Consider the following 20,539-nt stretch of genomic DNA (forward strand, 5'->3'; position numbering starts at 1 on the left):
TAGCATTCTGAAAATACCCTTCATTCCTTTCTGACAATACCTAAGGTCTTGGAAATGCAAGCAGAGTGGTCTAGAGAGGCACTGCTGGAGTGACTCTCTATCGAGACACTTCTCTGATCTAAGTTATTCATTAGATGTTATTAGGAGAGCCTTCCCCATAAGATCCTCAGCAGGAAGTGAGCAGATGCCCTATGGAACATTAATGTGACAACAAAGTGGAACAGTTATTTGGAGCACAGGTCAACCTTCATCTGTGCTCAGTGGAGCAAGAGCTGTATTCTGGTAACAGTGTGGTCAAAGGATGAAACAGCAAAAGGTATGGTTCAAATATACATGGGAGGTGGAAGAGACAAAAAGGACAGTCACTCTGGAGATTCAGGAGCACTACATGTACATTTCCTTCCAGAGACATCAGCTGGTAGGCAAAACATATCTCAAATACTGCCTCTAACTGAGGCAGATACAAGCACTTAATGACTGGATCAGTGAGGTTTTGTCAGCCAGCCACCAAAACGTAGATCTGGTCTAGCTGCCTATCTGAGGGAAGGCCTAGCACAGCTTTGGATATCTGTGTCACACAGGACACTAAAATCACAAGGTAAATGACTAAATGCCCTGATGTTGTGAGATTTACTGTTTCAACCACAAGCATGGCTAAAGGACATCTGGCAGGTATCTGCCAACTGCTTGTTAGCACTAGGTGTGAAACTGCACATCTAATAGAGGGGGCCTCAGCACCATGTAACTATTGAAAGCAAATGAGCAATACAATAAAATGCTAAAGACATGATGCATGAAGAGCATCAGGGGAGAAAGGCTCTCAGTATACCCAAAACATAAATCCTAAATTAAAGCAGAAGAGCAAAGAGAATTTACAATATATATAAAGTATTGTAAGTAGAAGTGGGTAAAATAGAGCATAAGAAAATAGGTGCAACAGGCTGTATTTGAGAAGGAATGCCCCACTCTGGCAGCTGCATAGTCTCACCTGCCTGTCTTCCCTCAGTATCATCTAAGCAAGGCAGATCCTAGCAGCTAATGTGGCATTACTTTCCTTTCTTGGGTGTATATTATGTTGTTTCAACTTTGCATGACTTTAGAGAAAAGAAAATTCATTCTTAGCATCAAAGGGACAGTGTCTGTACTTTAACAGCAGCTTATCTGCTGGAGAACCTCATCAGGAACAAAACCTGCCACAAACTCTCAGCACACAGCAGCAACAAAGTCAGCCTCCTGGTGAGGACTGAAGAAGGACAGGAGAAATGTCCTGGCAGTGCTACATGCTGCATTTCAGAGGTTAGCCAGAGGATCTGTGAACTCTCTTTGCATGAGATGGATTTTCTAGTAAGTAGGACTGATTGCATCTAATAAGCCCTTTATGATTTCTTCATGATCCTCTTCTTTAGTATCAGTATCAGTATCAGTATCAGTATCAGTATCACTAAGGTTGGAAGAGACCTCAAAGATCATCGAGTCCAACCTGTCACCACAGACCTCATGACTAGAGTAGGGAGGACACTAGTGCCCACTGCAGGCTTGAACTCACGACCTTCCCCATTAAAGGTCTTATTAACTGAAGTATAAACAGCAAATAACTAATCCACTTAGCAACTTAATACATTCAAACCCCCTCTTAATTATGAAATAAATGAAGTTAAAGCCTGAGACTTTTCTGTCTGAACAGAGAGACATCAGTCTAGCTATGGAGGTTACAGTATAGTTGCAAAGCAACATTTTGCTCAACGCAGACACAGAAATAAATACTGTGGCCAATGGAAATGCCAGACAAAACTGTGCATGAGGTTGAATCTTCCCCTGCTACTATTAAATATTCTGCTGGCCTTGCCTGGTGTGCCACTGTAGGACTGAGTTCGTACCCCACTCCAAAATGATGGAGCATTTCAGTTCCTTTAAGTAATGATTAAGTTACGACGTGGTCTAGTTGTATGTCAAAGTCCTATAGTTCACTGTCCAAGCCCCATCTAAGATTCCCCACAGACAGCTTTGTGTTTGCATTTCTCAGTTTATACTGAAAACTAAGCAAGTTGTGATTGTTGGAACCCTATTTAAAACTGGTGCCTCTGTTCCCTATCCCCTAGCACAAGACAGACTTCATGAAGGTTCCCTGCAAGTGAAACCATCTCGTGTTTACTTAGGCTTGACACAAGCATTGGTTGAAATATTTAATCCAACAATTCTAAACTTTGTACAACAGCTGAAATACGTGTAATTAACTCAAAAACCTTTGAAGTAAAATTTAACTTCAATAACATGGGGCTAGTTCACTGCCTCTGCTGTTGCATAATGTGAGCATTTGGTTCTCCTGGCAGGTACCAGCCGATTAGCAACAGGACCCAGCTCTGTCAGAGGAGATGGCCACCTTCTTCTCTGACCTGGTGAGTAGCTGGCCACTTTTTCTCAGGGCTCTGGTTTACAAAAGGCAAAACTAACATGTTACTAAAGATCCTTAAAAATTACAAGCTCTTTTGGTACAGAGATAATCTTTCTCTTCTGCATTTAAGCATCATTGAGATAAATGGGGCTCGGGGCCAGAAAAATCATGATGCGTGGCTGCAAAGCCTCTGGCCCTGCACACCTCTGGACTAATGAGAGGCTGATGGAGCATTTCCTTTCTGTTCTGCAGGTTCAGTTCCGGGGACTATTTCAAATGATCTTAGTGCTGGGAATTGGTGGCAGTTTCCCATATGGTTTCCACATTTCTGTCATCAACTACCCTTCAGTGGTAAGTAGTCCTCTCTCTGGTGCTGGGAACACAAAATGGAAAGCCTGAGCTCTCCATAACTCTCCAATTCATTGAGCTTGCAGCTAATCCATCTATGCCTCTTCTTTGGCTATCAGTAATATCCAACGCATAGAGAACTTTTTCATCTTTAAAGAACAGGATGGCATTTCCTGGTTTAAAAATTTCTGCCTCCAAAAGAAGGCAGAAAATGTGCTTTTAGTGGACTTCCCAGAAGCTTACTGGCTGACACAAACTTGAAGATTTTGCAATGTGATTTTGGCTAACTTGTTTAACTAAGAAGGTTAGTCTCAGAAGCCTAATATTAGATCCACAGGCTACATCTGAAGTACAACAGCTAAATAATATGAAGGGACCATATTATCCAGTCAAATATAATTTTATTTTTTTCAGCACATCAGAAAGTTTATTAATGAAACCTGGATGGAGAGACACGGTTTCCCACTCCACCCTGAGACAGTCATGCTGTTGTGGTCCTTCACTGTGTCTGTTTATGGGATAGGAGGATTACTGGGGAGCCTCTGCTGTGCCTACCTGACTACCAAATACAGGAAGTAAGTGTTGCTTGTAACAGCTTCAGCAGTACAGGGAAGTACCAAGTCTGATTGCAGACAACTCATTTGGATTGCTGGCACATCCACCACTTTTGAGTAGCAAGCAGCCTTGCATCTTGTTTGTCTGCCCTCCCCAGTGAACATACAGATGCACTCTGTAAAGCAGCATTCACCAGCAGCACATCATGGGATCAGTGCCTCTGGGAGTGTCTGGGGAGTCTGTGCCCCATGTTCTCTTTGTGACTCTCATAAAGGTCTCCCAAGCTTTACACGCCCCCAGAAATGAGCTGTGTGTCTTGTGCTGTAATACTTTATATGCAGTTACTCTAACCATCTGTGTGGAAGACATACTTAAGAGTCAAAGAAGAGCTAGATTTCCATTTAAATACACTAATTTTGGGGCAATGCTGTTATATTAAACATTCAGATCTAATCTAACAAAGGTGTGAAGAGAATAGAAAAAAATAATTGATTTCCTGTAACTGCTTTGTAAAGATGCAGTGCCAAAAATCAGCACCAAAACCTATTCTCCAAGAGACATCTCTGTCCTTGACAAGCTACTGTACTGAAAGTCAGTTTGAAACTATCTTTCCCACTGGATGGAGAAAGGATTCCTCACCAGTCTGGTCTGTTCTCAGTGCCTTGTGTGTAACACCACTAATTTCATTTACAGAGAAATTGGCAAACATATCTACTTGGTGTGACCCACTTAAAGATCTGCTCCACAACCCACTGATCCAGAGGCCCCTCATATGGGTCTCAACAAACCATCTTAGCCTGCCTGCAATTGTGTTCTTTCCTCTCAGGTAAGTGCCCCCAAGAAATTTCTTGTGGGACACTGCCTCATCCCACACTCTGAGGGTCTCCCAAGAGTGGAATCAAGATCAGGCACTTCTCCCATGGGTTGTTTAGCACATGATAACCTAACTGCTGAATCACAGCCTTCTAAGTACAGGATCTCTGTGAAGCCTTAATGTGGACACAATGACTTTTGTCTAGCAAGCAACATGGCAAAACAACTGAGTGCAAAAGACTTTAATTTGAGCCTGAGACATCGAGACTCTCAATATACCAGCTCACAGTTCATACCAACTGTCTCTAAGAACTCTTTCTTCCATCTCAGGTCACAGCCACTGAGCCAAGAGTGACTATGATATGAGCCCTTCTAGCATAGGAGCCACAGGCTCATTCATTCTGGGGAACAACCTGACATTTTCAGGTGGCCCTGGGTAGCCTGATGTAAGTGAGGTGTCCCTGCTTACTGCAGCAGGGTTGGACAAGATGACCTTTGAGGGTCCCTTCCAACCCAATGCAATCTTATGAGGCACTAACAGTTTTAAAACCTTGTTGAGAAGCTGGGTCAGTTGGTCTCTTTCAGCACTGGAAATTCTGATGAAGTGTTCCAATCATTCAATTTCTAAGTTCAAAAAAATATTAATGGATTGAAACCTAAAGGCTCCTGAAATGCTAAAGAAAGACTTGGAGCCCCTATTACAAGAGGGATATGGACATGCTGGAATGTGTCCAGAGAAGGGCCACCAGGATGATCAGAGGGCTGGAGCACCTCTCCTGTGAGGACAGATTGAAGGAGCTGGGGTTGTTCAGTCTGGAGAAAAGAAACTTCCGAGGTGACCTTATTGTGGCCTTCCAGTATCTGAAGGGGGCCCACAGAAAGGCTGGGGAGGGACTTCTCAGGATCTCAGGTAGTGATAGGACTAGGGGGAATGAAATGAAGCTGGAGGTGGGGAGATTCAGGCTGGAGGTGAGGAGGAAGTTCTTCACCATGAGAGTGGTGAAGCCCTGGAATGGGTTGTCCAGGGAGGTGGTTGAGGCCCCATCCCTGGAGGTGTTTAAGAGCAGGCTGGACGAGGCTCTGGCCAGCCTGATCTAGTGTGGGGTGTCCCTGTCCATGGCAGGGGGGTTGGAACTAGATGACCCTTGTGGTCCCTTCCAACCCTGACTGATGCTATGATTCTATTCTATGATTCTATGACTCAGACTACCCAAAGGCAAAACTCTTTCAGCCATTCCTCAGAGGAGCAGGCATGGCTGTAGCATGCTTCCTGTCACAGCAAGGTTAGTCTGAAGAGTACACAGAGGTTCTCGAGAGGCTCTCATTTCACACTAAATTCTCATGGGATATTTTTTAAAACTATTTTTACCTGTTTCTTTCTTTCTTTGTTTCAGAAAGAAGTGCCAGATGGGCACCAACCTGATCATGCTGGTAGCTGCACTTTTCATGGCCTTCAGTAAACCAGCCAGATCCTTCGAGATGGTTTTGGTGGGCCGCTTTCTGTATGGCATTGGGTCAGGTATGGGCTAATGCCACATCCTTGCTGTGCCAGCACTGCCTCCACAGGCACTGCTGCTCTGGGAGAAGAGGATTTCATACTGGTCAATAGTAGGTTGAACATGAGCCAGCAGTGTGCCCACGTGGCCAAGAAGGCCTGTATTAGGAACAGTGTGGCCAGCAGGAGCAGGGAGGTCATTGTGCCCCTGTACTCAGTACTGGTTAGGCCACACCTTGAGTCCTGTGTCCAGTTCTGGGCCCCTCAGTTTAGGAAAGATGTTGAGTTGCTGCAATGTGTCCAGAGAAGGGCAACGAGGCTGGGGAGAGGCCTCAAGCACAAGCCCTATGAGGAGAGGCTGAGGGAGCTGGGAGTGTTTAGCCTGGAGAGGAGAAGGCTCAGGGGAGACCTTATTGCCCTTTACAACTACCTGAAGAGAGGTTGTAGCCAGGTCAGAGTTGGTCTCATCTCCCAGGCAACCAGCACCAGAACAAGAGGACACAGTTTCAAGCTGTGCCAGGGGAGGTTTAGGCTGGAGGTGAGGAGAAAGTTCTTCACAGAGGGAGTTAGCTGTTGGAATGTGCTGCCCAGGGAGGTGGTGGAGTCACCATCCCTAGAGGTGTTTAGGAACTGTGACTGTTTTAGGCTACGCCTTTGAGAAAGGAACAGTTACTGGAACACTCTGGCTGAATGTTTTGGTGTGAAAAAGAAAACAAAGATATTCTAAATGAATTTCATTGGTAGATTGGTAGAATGCAACTTTAAATTTTAGTTTTAGTTTAGTTTGAGTCTCTGTTTTTTTCTCAGTCTGTCTGTTTCAGTCTGCCTGGGCAGCGGCTGTCTCTCTGACCTTCAACTAACGAGATATGAAACTGATTATTTTCTTCCCTTAACAGACGCTTTGAGCTAACAGAATTTTATCCTTAATAATTATTTCTCTCTCTCTAACCCTTTTTGGGAAAAAAGGGAGGAAGGGGGAGAAGTGGGTTTTGGGGGAACTCTCCTTGCTGGAGGAGGGCAGGATTTCTGTGTTACATTCTTTGCTGTATATTTTTGTATATATTGTAAATACTGTATATTGTGTATATATTCACTGCACTTCATCCTGCTTGTAAAATATAGCTCTTCCATTGTTGCTTCTCCGACTGAGTTAGCTGTGGGTTTTGTGTGTGTGGGAGAACAACTCTCACCACCACAGGAAGAGACTGGATGGGGCACTTGGTGCCATGGTTTAGTTGATTAGATAGTGTTGGATGATAGGTTGGACTTGATGATCTCAAAGGTCTCTTCCAAGCTGGTTTATTCTAATTATATTTCTAATTCTTAAATCACGTCCTGGGCACTTGAGAAAAGAGAAAGACATCCCCTTTTGCAAGAAACTGTAATCTAAATAGCAGAGTGAATGGAGGCAATGTGAGAGAGGGTGGGGGCAGAAAGTGATGCTTTTCTACATATTTTAACAGCCATTCATCCTCTCCTATGTTCAAGGTTTTTCCCTCAACATACATCCTCAGTATGTAGGAGAGATTTCACCCAAGAGACTGCGCGGATTTACCAACTCCACAGTTGCTCTTTTCCTGACCCTGGGAAAACTGACAGGACAGGTTATTGGACTACGGTAAATACTCCAACCTTTCTAGCAGGTTACACTGAAAGCAGCAGAAATCTTTCTACAGCCTTGCCCTCTTACCCAGTCACTGACTGAGAAACCCTCTCATCTTCCCCAAAACAGGCCTTAGTTTATGCCAGAAGAAAGGTTTTGATCATATTTGAAGCAAGCAAGTAGTTTTAAATATAGTAGACAGAAAACTACTTATAATCTATTTTTTCTTATTTCCACACCCTTTTGTGCTGGTTTGAGCCTTAACTTAACTTAAGAGCTCAGATGGGGGCCAGGCTGAGAATCCTTCCCCTGCTCCCCCCTCCTCTTTCCCAATAGAGAGGAAAAGAAAGGAAATGAGCAAATCCACTAAGAAATAATTTGGATTCGGCTTGGAAGTAGAGAGGTAAAGAATTTTTCTTTAAACAGTATATATATACATATATGTATATATGTGTGTGTATAGATTTAGCCAGACTTGGCGACGATGGAGGTTCTTGGAATCAATACGGCTGACCAATATGATCGGTACTGATCCAGTATTGCAGGCCTACGGCTCAGGCCTATGGTGAAAACATGGCACAGTAAAGCATGGAAGGAGAGGAGACAGGACAGGCAGAAAAGGGAGTGCATAGCAAGGAAACTGCTACAATTTATATAAACTTGGTGTGCCTTGTTGGCATGGACTCACTGGTCCCCTATGAGTGACCACACATCACACTATTATAGATTATTGGTCCAACTATGGATGACACACGAGATTTGTTGATGCAGGTGCACGTCCTGTTGTCCCAAGATAACTCACTGTTTCTAGCTACCAGCGTCTTGTTTTAGTTACAGTGCTGCAGGCACAGCACTGTTTTGGCATACTGGTAGCTGGCTCTGCACTTATGCTGAGCATGGCCTACCACCATGTCAGGCTCTAGGCCTGCACTGCCAGGTTGCTCACACTGCTCGTAGCTGGCATTCCCACATATATATATATATATATAAAACAATAACAGGTAAGGAACAGGGTAAGGAACAAGGATGGATAGGAAAAAAAGAAATATGAAATGCAAAACCAGCCCTTTGCAAAGGCATGGGCGCAGCAGGGAGTACCACGTGGCAGAGAAGCAGGGGAACCAGCAGCAGTCCTTGTCCAGGCAAAAGACAGGGGCCCAAGAGAGCTAATGGCTGCAGTGTCCTCCTTTTTGTACCCTTGCTGGATAGGGAGGGGGAATGGAACAGATTAACTGTTTCCCAGGCAGAAAACACCCTGCAGGGAGAGCAAGCCCTACCCCTCCCCTGCTTTCAGGATGGGCGTAACCCATCACACCTTCTACCGGGGCCATCCCATTAAAAATTTACTCTATTCACATGAAATGTCTTATCAAGGTATTTTGATTCTGTGGCCAAAGCAGTGGCCAGATGGGTCTCCTCAGCTCTCCAGACAATATCCTGGACCCCAGTGATATTTAGAAAGGCTTTCAAAATGCCAAATGAGTCCTTTAAAATTGTCAGAAATAAAAACAGCCAAATTTGTGAAATCTGCCAAATTATCAGGTCAGGTTTTGGCTTCACTGCACCCTTGAATGGAATTTGATCAATCTTCATCACTCAGAAGAGACTTCCTGTAGATTCTTTCCATTGTTTCAGCATGATTTTGTTTCACATACACTTTTCCAGGGAGATGTTAGGAAGCGAAGCTTTATGGCCATGGTTGTTATCATCTGTTGGACTTTCAGCATTGCTTCAACTGGTTACCCTCCCATTTTTCCCTGACTCACCATCCTACCTCCTGATACAGAAGGGTAATGAGGAATCCTGCAGGAAAGGTAGAGTGTCTGCTTTCCTCACTAACTTCACTTGGTACACTAGAGAGACAGCCTCTGTAGAAAACAAGCAAGCAGGGCAGAGCTGTGCAGCACAGTGCAGTGCCCTGGAGGAACAGCGGTGGCAGCTCTGGAGAGCCAGCTGAGGTACCTACAACAACAGAATCATGGAATCATAGAATCATAGAATGGTCTCAGTTGGAAGGCACCTCCACAGGTCCTCTAGTCCAACCCCCTCTGCAGTCAGCAGGGGCATCTTCAACTAGATCAGGTTGCCCAGAGCCCTGTCAAACCTCACCTTGGATATCTCCAGGGATGGGTCCCCAGTCACTTCCCTGGACAACCTGTGCCAGTGTTCCTCAACCCTCATTGTAAAGAACTTGTTACATCTCTATGAACCTGGGGGCTCACTCTTTCTGATTTAATCAGTTAAGACAAGACACATGCATAAATAGCAGCATGTCTAACAATTCCTGGTCTGGTGGGACCTAATTTGTCTCTAAAGGAAATGGTTTAGGCAGTCAGTACTGAAGTGTTTACTTGGATTATAGAGAAGTCAGCTCAGCAGTAGAAAGTTATGCTAAACTGACAGCCAGAGAGACAAAATTCTTCCAGTTGCCTGCTGCCCCAGACCCAACCAGATGGCGGAAGCAAACAGCACCAACACCACCACCTACAGCAATGGACAGGCAGACTGAAGGTTTTAAGGTAATCATTCATAATGGAGCTACACTGGTGGAATAATTTAGTCCCCCACTTTTGCCCCAACAGCCATCAGGAAGCTCTGGGGGGAAGGAGACCATCAAGCCGAAATTGATGACATTATGAAGGAGAAGGTGGCTGCCATGACAAGCACAAAAACCCTGCGTGTCCTGGAAGTCATCAAAGAGCCATCTTTGCGCTGGCAGCTTTACATCTTGGTGACTCTAGTGACCGGCTTGCAGCTCTGTGGGATCAACGCAGTTGAGTGCCCTCTCTATCCCCAGAACAAGAGACAGCTCCAGGCAGTGTTACTAACCCCCCTCAGTTAATGCTACTGCACCAGCTTAGCCCTGCAGCACAACTGCAGCACTTTTGTCACAGGGGCATTTCCTCTCTGCATTTTTCAGATATACTTCTACTCCTTTGAAGTGTTCCACACAGCCAAGTTTGAGGAATACCTGATCCCATATGTGTCCCTGGGAATTGGGTTGTGTGAGTGCTTATCCTGCATCCTGTGTGTAAGTCTTTTCAGACATGAGCTTGAAGGGAAAAATTTTAATATTCAATAATTTCCTTACTTATAACTGGCATTGGGGAAGTTTGTGTAACCTAAGACACAACTTCCTGCCTCTGCAAAACCACAAGTAGGATGAAAGGCAGATCCTTTCCCAAATTATTTGCCTGGCTGGATGTCTTTAGACTCATTTTGACTCAGTAAGATAATTTTCTGATGTAGTGGGTGAGGTGTGTAGGCATGTGTGCACAATTTGAGAGATATCATCATGTGAGGAGGGGAACTGTCTACCAACAGCCTAGGGTTGACTAACAAGCACAGATCAGTTAATAGAATCATAGAATGGTTTGGGTTAGAAGGGACCTCCAAAGCTCATCCAGTCCAACCCCCCTGCAGTCAGCAGGGACATCCTCCACTACATCAGGTTGCTCAGAGCTTTGTTGAGCCTGACCTTGAATATCTCCAGAGATGGGGCCTCAGCTACCTCCCTGGGCAACCTGTGCCAGTGTTCCACTACTCTCATAGTGCAGAACCTCTTGCTAACATCTAATCCAAATCTGCTCTTCTCATTTCAAACCATTGCCCCTCATCCTATCACTGCAGGCCTTTGCAAACAGTTCCTCTGCAGCCTTCTTGTAGCCCCTTCAGGTACTGGCAGGCTGCTATTAGCTCTTGCCAGAGCCTCCTCTTCTTTAGGCTGAACACCCCCAGCTCCCTCAGCCTGTCCTCATAGCAAAGGTGCTCCAACCCCCTGAGCATTTCAGTGGCCCTCCTGTGAACCCAGTCCTCCAGATCCATGTAATTCCTGTAATAATAAAGAAACTTTGAAGAAGATAATCAAATTAATTAAGAATTAAGAGACTTCAGTTATATTCATTTCTGGCTATTATTCAGATAAGTCTTCTGCAAAGAACACACGGGGAGGGGAGGGATTGTTTAATGGGAGAACTGGGGTTCATGGCCTGTGGGTTTTTTTCCAGAGCACCCTCATAGACCGCTTTGGGAGGAAGGTGCTGCTGTTGGGAGGATACATTCTGATGTGTTCTGTGCTGGTACTCCTCACCGTGACCTTGTCCCTGCAGGTAAAGAGGTAGCAGCATTCTGGCTGCTCACCCAGCATCAGCCCTCCTTTTCTGCTCTTGCACACCTTACAGGCTGTGCACGAATACTTGGGTCACTGGCAGGAAATGAGCAGAACTCTACTGTTCTGCCATGGATCTAACAGTTTGCTGCCACTGCTTTCTCACTTCTAGCATCAGTTTTTCTGGATGCATTACTTCAGTGTTGTCCTGATCTTCCTATTTGTTATCTTCTATGGAATTGGACCATGTGAGTACATGGCTGGCAATGCTGGGAGGAGATTTTCTGTCATATTGGTTGGTGATACAACTAGCAGAGGATGAACAGAGTAGTCCCCTGGTAAGAGTTTCTGTGAATTAGGAAGGGAAAAGCAGATTCATGCAAGTGGGAGACAGGAAAAAGATGGAGGCATCTCAAATTGTGCTGCTGATCACAGGAGCTAAATAATTTCAAATACAGGACTATCTTCTCCAGAGGGTTTGACACAGAAAATTCAGAACCATTTTTAAAACACTGAGCTACAAATAGGATTCTAGGCACTGCCAGGTATATTATAGTCATCATCTTCACTAATTTTGAGAGTTAAACCTCATGCCTACCAACATGCTTCAGGTGGAAGCAGCCACAGGAGCCAAAAGGTGAGCTGGCTTTGCAAATTACTGCACTAGTAATGGACACTGGTGCAATACAGAATTGGCACCAGAAACAGGATTCCAGTAAGCACAAGAGAAACCTAAATTAAAGGCTCAAGGCCTCAATAAACAGCTGTAGTCCCTTTCTGGAATCAGTCTCCTAGCAGAGGCCACCTGCCACCAGGCCACTGATTCTGCCTGACTGCCATTTTCTGCCACTGCCATCAGAAGGATCTTTGGCAGGAGCAAGGTGCACTCAGGAGCTAAGGAAGCCTGCCTGGATGCTGTGCTGGGCACTCTCTGGGTGAACCTGGGGTTGGGCTAGATGGTCTCAAGAGGTCCTTTCAAGCCCTCCCATTCCATGATTCTGTGAACCACGTATACCTGGTTTGTGTTTTGCTTTTCCTTTTCAGCTGGAGCCACCATATCTATCTTGGTTGAAATCTTCAGCCAGTCATTCAGACCATCAGCCTTTCTGATTGTTGGTTTCATCAACTGGATGGGACTCTTTGTACTTGGGATGATTTTTCCTGTGATTGTTGTAAGTGACTCTAACTGGATCCCCTCTTCCAGGCTGAATCCACTTCTGAATGCTGACAGGGAGCAAAATAATAGCAATAAATTGCAACAATACAAAAAGCATAGCACTCTGTCCAAACACCAAACCTGCTCAAGAAGCCCCAGGCCTGTGAGAGGAGCAGCAATTGGATTCAGGTCACATGTGGCCAGTGGAAGCTCCTGGTTTGATACCAGTCCTGATTTGTGTGCTGAGAACACCTTTGAATTTAAGAGATTTACCCAAGGGCAGGGAAATAGAAATTAGATACTTATTTTTCTTAGAGTGTCTCCCATTTCTGCTTGCAGGATCACCTTGGACCCTTCAGCTTCCTTATCTTTTTGGGAATCCTTGCCTTAGCAGCAATTTTCATCTACCTGTATCTCCCTGAGACCAAGGGGAAGTCAATCATGGAAATAAAAGCAGAGTTCAACAAGCTGAACTTTGGGAAGAAAGAAATCTCAGTCACTGAAAAGAACTTGCCTAAGGAACAGTTGTTCTGCACCAAACTCTGAATGTTCAGAGGAGAAATTTGCATCTCTTAGAAAAGACAGGAAACGATGCTGCAATGGAACTGAAAAGGAAAGATTAAAACCAGACTGCAAGCTCTTCTGTCTCTTACTCCTTTTATTTCTTATTATGTTTTTAAACATAGATACAAATTTCATTATGCCACAGTTTTAGTTCTGGATGATATCTAAAGGCTTCTACAGGAAATTTCACCACTTGGTTTTAAGATATATTTTTTTTTTTCTATCAAAACCCCCCTTTTATGCTAATCTAGATGAAATACATTAAAAAGACAAACCAAGGGAAGGGAAGATTAAGAAGGTTAAATGATCATCAGTCATGAGGTTGGGGAAACACTGAAGTCTGAAATATGCACCTAGCAGGCTGATAGAGGAAAAGTCAGATAGGTGTTTTGAGGTGACCTGAGCAGTAAGTCACAGAATCACAGAATGTTAGGGGTTCCAAGGGACCTCAAAAGATCATTCAGTTCAACCCCCCTGCCAGAGCAGGATCACCTAGAGCAGGTCACACAGGAACATGTCCAGGTAGTGCTGGAAAGGCTCCAGAAAAGGAGGTTCCACAATCTCTCTGGGCAGCCTGCTCCAGGGCTCTGTCACTCTCACAGTGAAACAGTTTTCCCTTCTGTTCATGTGGAACCTCCTCTGCTCCTGTGCCCCTTGCACATCACTGAGAAGAGCCTTATGAAATAATTATGAAAAAGGGTTCCAGCCAGGGTAGCAGAAAAAAAAATTGAAAGTGAAATTGTACTGTGCAACAATCATTCTGGAGATGTGATGCAAATGTCAGTGGAGAACATCCTAGTAACTGCAGGCCCTGCCCCACACAGATATTATTGCATGCAGAAGAAATAAAATGGCTGCTATAGAATAAGGTGCATTCCCAAGAGCATCTGTGGTGTCTAAACATCGGATTTCCAGCCTGGCACATCAGCTTCTGGGAATTAGATCAGATGTTTTCAGAGAAGAAAGAGTTTGGTCTGGAAATGTTTTTCTTGTTATGTAAGCAAGCTGCAAAAAATGAATGGTTCTTGTACCCAGCAGAAAAAACAGGTTGTGAAGTTCATTGGAAATCCAGCCTAAGTTTTTCCAGGCGACCACTAACAAGTCCAGTATGATTTGTGACTAAATGCTTTGGACCATGCTACCTGGTAAGACCTCATCCAGCCCTGGAGCCCTGAACACAGGATGGACATGGACCTGATGAAGCGGGTCCATAGGAGGGCCATGAAAATGATCAGGGGGCTGGAGCACCTCTGCTACAAGGACAGGCTGAGGGAGCTGGGGTTGTCCAGCCTGGAGAAGAGAAGGCTCCAGGGAGACCTAACAGCAGCCTGCCAGTACCTGAAGGGAGCTACAAGAAGGCTGCAGAGGGACTGTTTGCAAAACCCTGTAGGGATAGGATGAGGGACAATGGTTTGAAATGAAAGAAGAGCATATTTAGATTGGATGTGAGGAACAAGTTCTGCACTATGAGGGTGGTGGAACACTGGCACAGGTTGTCCAGGGAGCTAGTTATGCCCTCATCCTTGGAGACGTTCAAGATCAGGCTCAACAAGGCTCTGAACAACCTGCTCTAGTGGAGGATGTCCCTGCTGACTGCAGGGGGGTTGGACTGGATGAGCTTTGGAGGCCTCTTCCAACCCAAACCATTCTATGATTTTAACAACTCAATGAGGACTCATCAATACCACACACGGCGGTTCCTCTCCTCATAGATGGAGCTGTCATTGAGTTTTGGTTTAAGGCTTTCACATGAAACATGCCCTGAAAATTCTGTTTGTGCAATCAGACTTTATTTCTGGATTACACTGCTGCAATGTAAGCTTTTAGGGCAAGCTGCAGATAGATCTCTATCTTTTCCATGGGATGGGGATTGGAGTTAATAGAAAAATCCTTAAATCACAGAAACTCCTGGGCATAAACACACCCATTGGCTTTAGCACAGAGACATCACCAAACATTTTCTTCCGTCCCCATCAGCACTTTCAACCTGCTTTCCACAAACATCAAACAGTTTCATTAAACATGTAAGAAATCAATCTCTGCGAAAGCTGACCAAAGTTAGTTATCTTGGGGAACAGTCAGAAGCATGTTTCAGGCTTGTATAAACCCTGTCTCCACAGAAAGCAGGTTTAGCTCTAAGTGGGAGTAAAACTACTTCCATACCACCACCACCAGATGCAGCAAAATAATGAAATTCTTATGCAAAAACTGATGTGTTCTATCCATCTTAAAAGAAAACTAAATAAAACTAAACAAACCCAAAAGCAAAGCAAAAAGCCCAAACCAAAACAAACAAGCAAAATCCAACCCCAAAAACCCAACATTTTTGCTCAGCCTAGCAAACAAGCACTTGCTGTTGAAGAGGTGGGGGTGTCAGCTGGTAAGTCTTGCATAACAAACTCCTGAATATAAAGCTGGAGGCCAGGGCTGGGATGCAGTTGGAACAGGTTTGTGCAGCCATGTGGAAGGGATATGTAATGGGACTGAGAAGTATACAGGGAATAACAAAGAGTGTTTTTTTTTAAGAGGACATGCAAGCTTTTCGTGATAAAGGAGGTAATAGGAAGGGGAGAGACTCTTAGTTATGACACAGAAAGAAGGAAAGGATTAGGGTGGGCTGGAATGCAGAGCTTTCCTCTCAGAGGAAACAGTGCTATTTGAAAAAAAAATACTGATTTTTATTTTTAATCAAACTGTTGTTGTTTCTACTGCAAAAGTTCTTCAAACATCTTCAAACTGCTCTGAGAACTAAATAATGCTGGTTAATGCTTCTGCTTAATGTTTATTTATTTATTTTAAACAAAGTGCTTCTAGGGTAGATGGGAAAGACCTATGTGTACCTACATTGGTCATAAAGTTGAGAGCAGAGAGCATCCAGCCAGACGACAACTGGGACAAGCAGGTGGTACCTCAGGAGGATCTCCTTGGCTTATCCTGTACAGTGGCGGTGTGATCCACGTTGCACCCAAACAGGCTGTAAATAACAGCCCAGCCGAATTAGCCAGACAACTCCTAGTACTCAGGCTAGCTTCTTTTACCAAGAGGGTTAATTGCTGCTGAGTTCCAATGATGCGCTGCTAATAAACGTGGGTAAGAACAGAACAGAAGCCAGATGGATGCCAGAGGAACTGATCCCTGGATTCCCCAGTGTGTGGATCTGACACTGTGTATTAGCAGCAGGGAAAATTGCAGGCTGGTCATTAATATTAACATAGATACTTTCTTCCATTTTCCCTGCTCTGAAGAACAAAGATAGGATTAGGCTGTATTTTGTTTAATGAAGGGGATGTTGATTTAGTCCTGTGCTGTGTCAGTTCCCATTTACCTCAGCAGGGAAGACTGCAGCAGGAGCCAGTGAGGTGAAAAATCTCTCTGGAACGTAGGGCAGCAGCAATCACAGAATCAGAGAATGTTAGGGATTGGAAGGGATGTCCAAAGATCACCCGGTCCAACCCCCCTGCCAGAGCAGCATCACCTAGAGCAGGTCATGCAGGAATGCATCCGTCATGGCCTGGTGTCCCAAGCCAGCCCTGGGCATCAGGGACAGGCATAGCCCAAGTCCTTCAGTGGTGGCTGTCCATGTAATACAGCCCACATAAACCATATTCCCCACCCTATGAGTCTCAACAACTTTTACAATGCAATCCATGATGCCAAGGGCCAGCCCACTGAACCAGTTTTGATGATTCAGAAGCAAATTTGTGGTCTGATTGGAGACTTCTTTCATCTCAGCTCAGCCTGATCAGCATAGGTGGAGGAGTGATGTAACATTTCTGTAACAGTTACATCTTCAGAGCAATCTGTCCTGCAAAGCCACTGTAGATGAGCCTTCCTGGTCCAAGGTACTTAACAAGTGCAGTTGTCAATAAACCATGTCACTTGGGGGGATGGATGTCTGCCACAGGGTAACTTCTGAACAAAGTGAAACTTTGTGTTTTGGTAGTGGTGAAAAGCACCTCTGAGTGGTGACCTGCTGAACAAACAGTTGAAAATACCCTGACAGGTGAGCTCACACAGCAACTTGTCTGATATGACTTGCCACAGACCGTTAAAACCATCCATCCCAACTTGTCCTCTGCTGTTCTTAAAGAGGCTAAATGCCAATTCAGTAGAGCAAGTCTCCAATTAGAGGCAGGAAGGAGCAATTGCATGAGCTGCAAAGCCAATGCCCAGAAGCTGTAAAATACTTCTTAGTGAAAATGATGAGGGCTTAGGCACTGCATGTGCACACAGATCTCACATGTGCAAAAGCCCAGGTACAGACAGGACTGTCTGATGTTACCAAATTGATGGTCTGAGTGTACCACCACTTCCCTACTGCCTGTGGGGCTCATGTGGGGGTCTATTACCAAAAGCTCCCACTTACATAAGAGCATTTCTAGTCCTTTTTCCTGACAGTACACCAATCTGCTGCAGAAATTACTGTAAATAGAAGCCCCAGATGAGACCGTTAAGGAGAATACCCTGGAGGACAAGTTGGAGCAGTTGAAGTGCAGCATTGAGGGAGAGGATGAGGAAGATGATAAGGAGAATAACAACATGTGTATGACAACAAGAACAGTGAGGACAAGGAGCAGAACAAATTTGCAGTGGTCCTCTCTGTGACTGAGTGGCTGAATCAGTGCCCATGTCCTGACAGAGTGTCCTGCCCAGTTCAGAGCCAGTGCAGCACCAGTGTCCCCATCCTGGTACCCAACCATTCCTGTTCAAAACCCTTCCAAAATGCTTAATAAGGCTTAAAACCAAGTTAAAAAATTAGAATAGAATAGAATAGAGTAGAATAGAACAGAATAGAACAGAATAGAATAGACCAGGTTGGAAGAGACCTTCAAAAATAAAATACAGCATCCTGAGATCTCCTTAAACCAAGAAGGAGAAAACACTAGGAACTCCAGAATGCATGGGAGCAAGGCATTAAAGTGTGGGGGTGGGCAGAGGGAAGAGAATGTGAGGCTTAAGAAGTGTAAAGCCCGGGGGGACAGTTTGCAGCACTGTGTCCTGCTGCAGGAATGCCCTGGCCAGCCTGCAGCACTCTGTTCTCAGCAGCCAGCAGTTTCTGCCTCCCCTTTCAGACTCTGTGTCAGCTTCTTTGAGGTCCATGCTGGCAATGTGGGCTGGAACAACACCACCTTTGCTTGAGGTGCCCTTGGGTGGCAACAGCTCTTTCCTGAAGCCTCACTGCAGGTTTTGAGTACTGCAGTTCTAGTCTTGTTACCCATGCTTGTAGTGGTGCCCCAGCCCCTGCTACCCAGCGCTGCCTTAACATTGTGCCTGCTGCTTGAACAAATGCAAAAACCCAGCAGAAGCCTTAGTATTGGGACTCTCTTGTTATTCTGGAAGGTCCTGTGGTTGAAATGCAAGGTGCCTTCTCCAAATACTCTTCAGAGAAGCTTTTTTATATACGTTTTAAAACAGTTTAGTCTTTTGTGTGCAGATGAACACTTCATTTGGATCTGTCTTTGTCCTGTTCATGATCAACAACCTGGCTGAATTGAAGCAGAACTATCTTGACATGATTTCAAAATACATTGAAGCCAACAGATGTGGCTATCAATGTGGCATAGAGACAAAAGGAGGAAAGACACGATTGCTCCTGATTTAAAAGGGATGGATTGCAGTCCAGGTCATCTTGGATCTAGCACTACATGGACCTCTAGCTGCTTAGCTGAAAAACCTGTGGTATGAGATTGCCCAGGGCTTAGGATAGGCAGAGAGGAAAGTAAGTGGAAAAACCCACTGCTCATTGTTCTGCCCTCCCCTTTTCATCCATTGAACAATTTGCAGGGACGGTGAAGATTAGAGCACAGCTCAAAATGAGGCAGAGGCACAGTGAGCCATTCCCAGAGGCCAAAGTAATGAATTACTTACAAAAGGAAGATTTCCATATATTTATTATTCAAGCCCCAGGTCAAATAAGAATATTTGCTTCTGAATTAAAATAGAAAAACTGAGTACAGATCTGTTTCCTGAAGCTCTGAAAATAGGTCTATTGTAACTTTTTTTGGGGGGGAAGAGCAAGCTCATCTCACCCCTCTTCTGAGCTCTGTTTTGTCCCTATCACAGCTTCACTTTTCAGCCACAGCCTTTACACACAAGCCTGCTCCTCAATCTCCAACCAAAACCTGCCACCTGCAAACATAAAAGCTGCAATAGTGAATCAAAGCAGCAGAATATAGTGAATCAAAGCAACACGTTACTGTTCATCTAGATCCAGAATATCTTACTAGAGATTGGTCACTCCACCTACAGCCTTATGGAGCTGCCTGATTGAGAAAGGGAGATAAGATACAAGGTAGAGAATCTTTTAGCTTGCAGTGAGTGGCTGCAAAGCCCCTAGAACAGCAGAACCTTTGACAGGGAGGCACCTCCCTTCTCTAGAAATCAGTCTGCCGCCTTCTGCCTTCTTCATAGAGCTGCCCTCTCCAAGAATGCTGCCTCTGTCCATTCCTAGAGCCCCAGCAGTCTCTGTTTGCAGGGGGTGGGAGGAATAAGTGGTACTACACAACGGCAGAGGGATGACTATGTTAGTTCTTAACAGCGCTGTTAATAGGACACAACCCCATGCTGCAGTCCTGCTGGTTCTCAATAGGACAGCCTGTGCCACTTCAAACCATCCCCAATACACCCATCCCTTATTACTTCATTCAAGGCTCTGTGTGTTCACACGTGTAACATGCATGTACAGTCACACGTGCATACAGCGGCATCAGTGCTTGGACTTTGTTAAACTGGCAAGTGCTCAGTTTCTGCGTGTGAAATATCTGGATGGAGCGGGCTCTGGGCCTGATTCTCTTTAGCCTTTCTGTGAGTCATTTCAAGTCAGTGCAGAGCGGGGACTTGCGCTCTCTGCAGCCTACGTGCATCCCATCACACAGCATACGGGTCATCTCTCCAGCTGCCTCTCACCTCCGAATAGACACGCACCATTTCCGTGCTAAGCAAAAAGTCACTTCATCCTTTTCTGATAGAAAAATACCACGTGAATACGAGGATGCTGAGGCACCTCACTTTGAATGTAACCAAAAAACGTTAGAGAATGATTAACATGCCAGAAGGTCAGATGCTTCTGCTTGCATCGTGCTAAAGCAATGCAGTTAAAACAAAATCCCCAGAGCATATATACGTTGCCTTTACTTATTATTTATTAGCCAGGGCTAATACTACAACTGCCAAGCTAGGGCCCGTAGCCCTCTTTGGCCCTGGTCCCGCCAAAGCCCCTGGGAGTTCTGCAGCCATAGAACACATGAGAACCAAAAGGGTATGCCTGCACCGCTCACTGCTGCAGGACTCTATTCCAGGGAGGAACCTACAACATACCCTCCAAACCCGCTCACAGGCAGCAACCGAACCAGCGAGTAACTGAGGCAAGGGGTGCAGATTTGGAAGGCACTGCCCCACCCCCCGCATGCTCCCAGCCGGGCGCGGCCCCTTTAAGCCCGGCGCATCCCTGTGCGCTAAAAGCGTCGCCGTCGCCGCCCTCCTCCATTCCGCCGCAGCCGCCCGCC

The 20,539-nt window shown here is 45.2% G+C and overlaps 1 protein-coding gene across 1 annotated transcript; it reads left to right on the forward strand.

The window, feature by feature from the left end:
- Positions 1 to 2,372: 2,372 nt before the first annotated feature.
- LOC104299702 (solute carrier family 2, facilitated glucose transporter member 11) lies at positions 2,373 to 13,016 on the forward strand. Its single transcript, XM_009899887.1, has 12 exons — positions 2,373 to 2,396; positions 2,645 to 2,743; positions 3,155 to 3,315; positions 5,503 to 5,627; positions 7,092 to 7,221; positions 8,872 to 9,020; positions 9,789 to 9,979; positions 10,127 to 10,237; positions 11,214 to 11,315; positions 11,487 to 11,562; positions 12,359 to 12,486; positions 12,810 to 13,016. The coding sequence occupies exons 1-12, from the start codon at positions 2,373 to 2,375 to the stop codon at positions 13,014 to 13,016; spliced, it is 1,503 nt and encodes a 500-aa protein (XP_009898189.1).
- Positions 13,017 to 20,539: the final 7,523 nt, after the last annotated feature.

The sequence above is a fragment of the Dryobates pubescens genome, chromosome 25 (genome assembly GCF_014839835.1).
Source record: "Dryobates pubescens isolate bDryPub1 chromosome 25, bDryPub1.pri, whole genome shotgun sequence".
Taxonomy (NCBI): Eukaryota; Metazoa; Chordata; class Aves; order Piciformes; family Picidae; genus Dryobates; species Dryobates pubescens.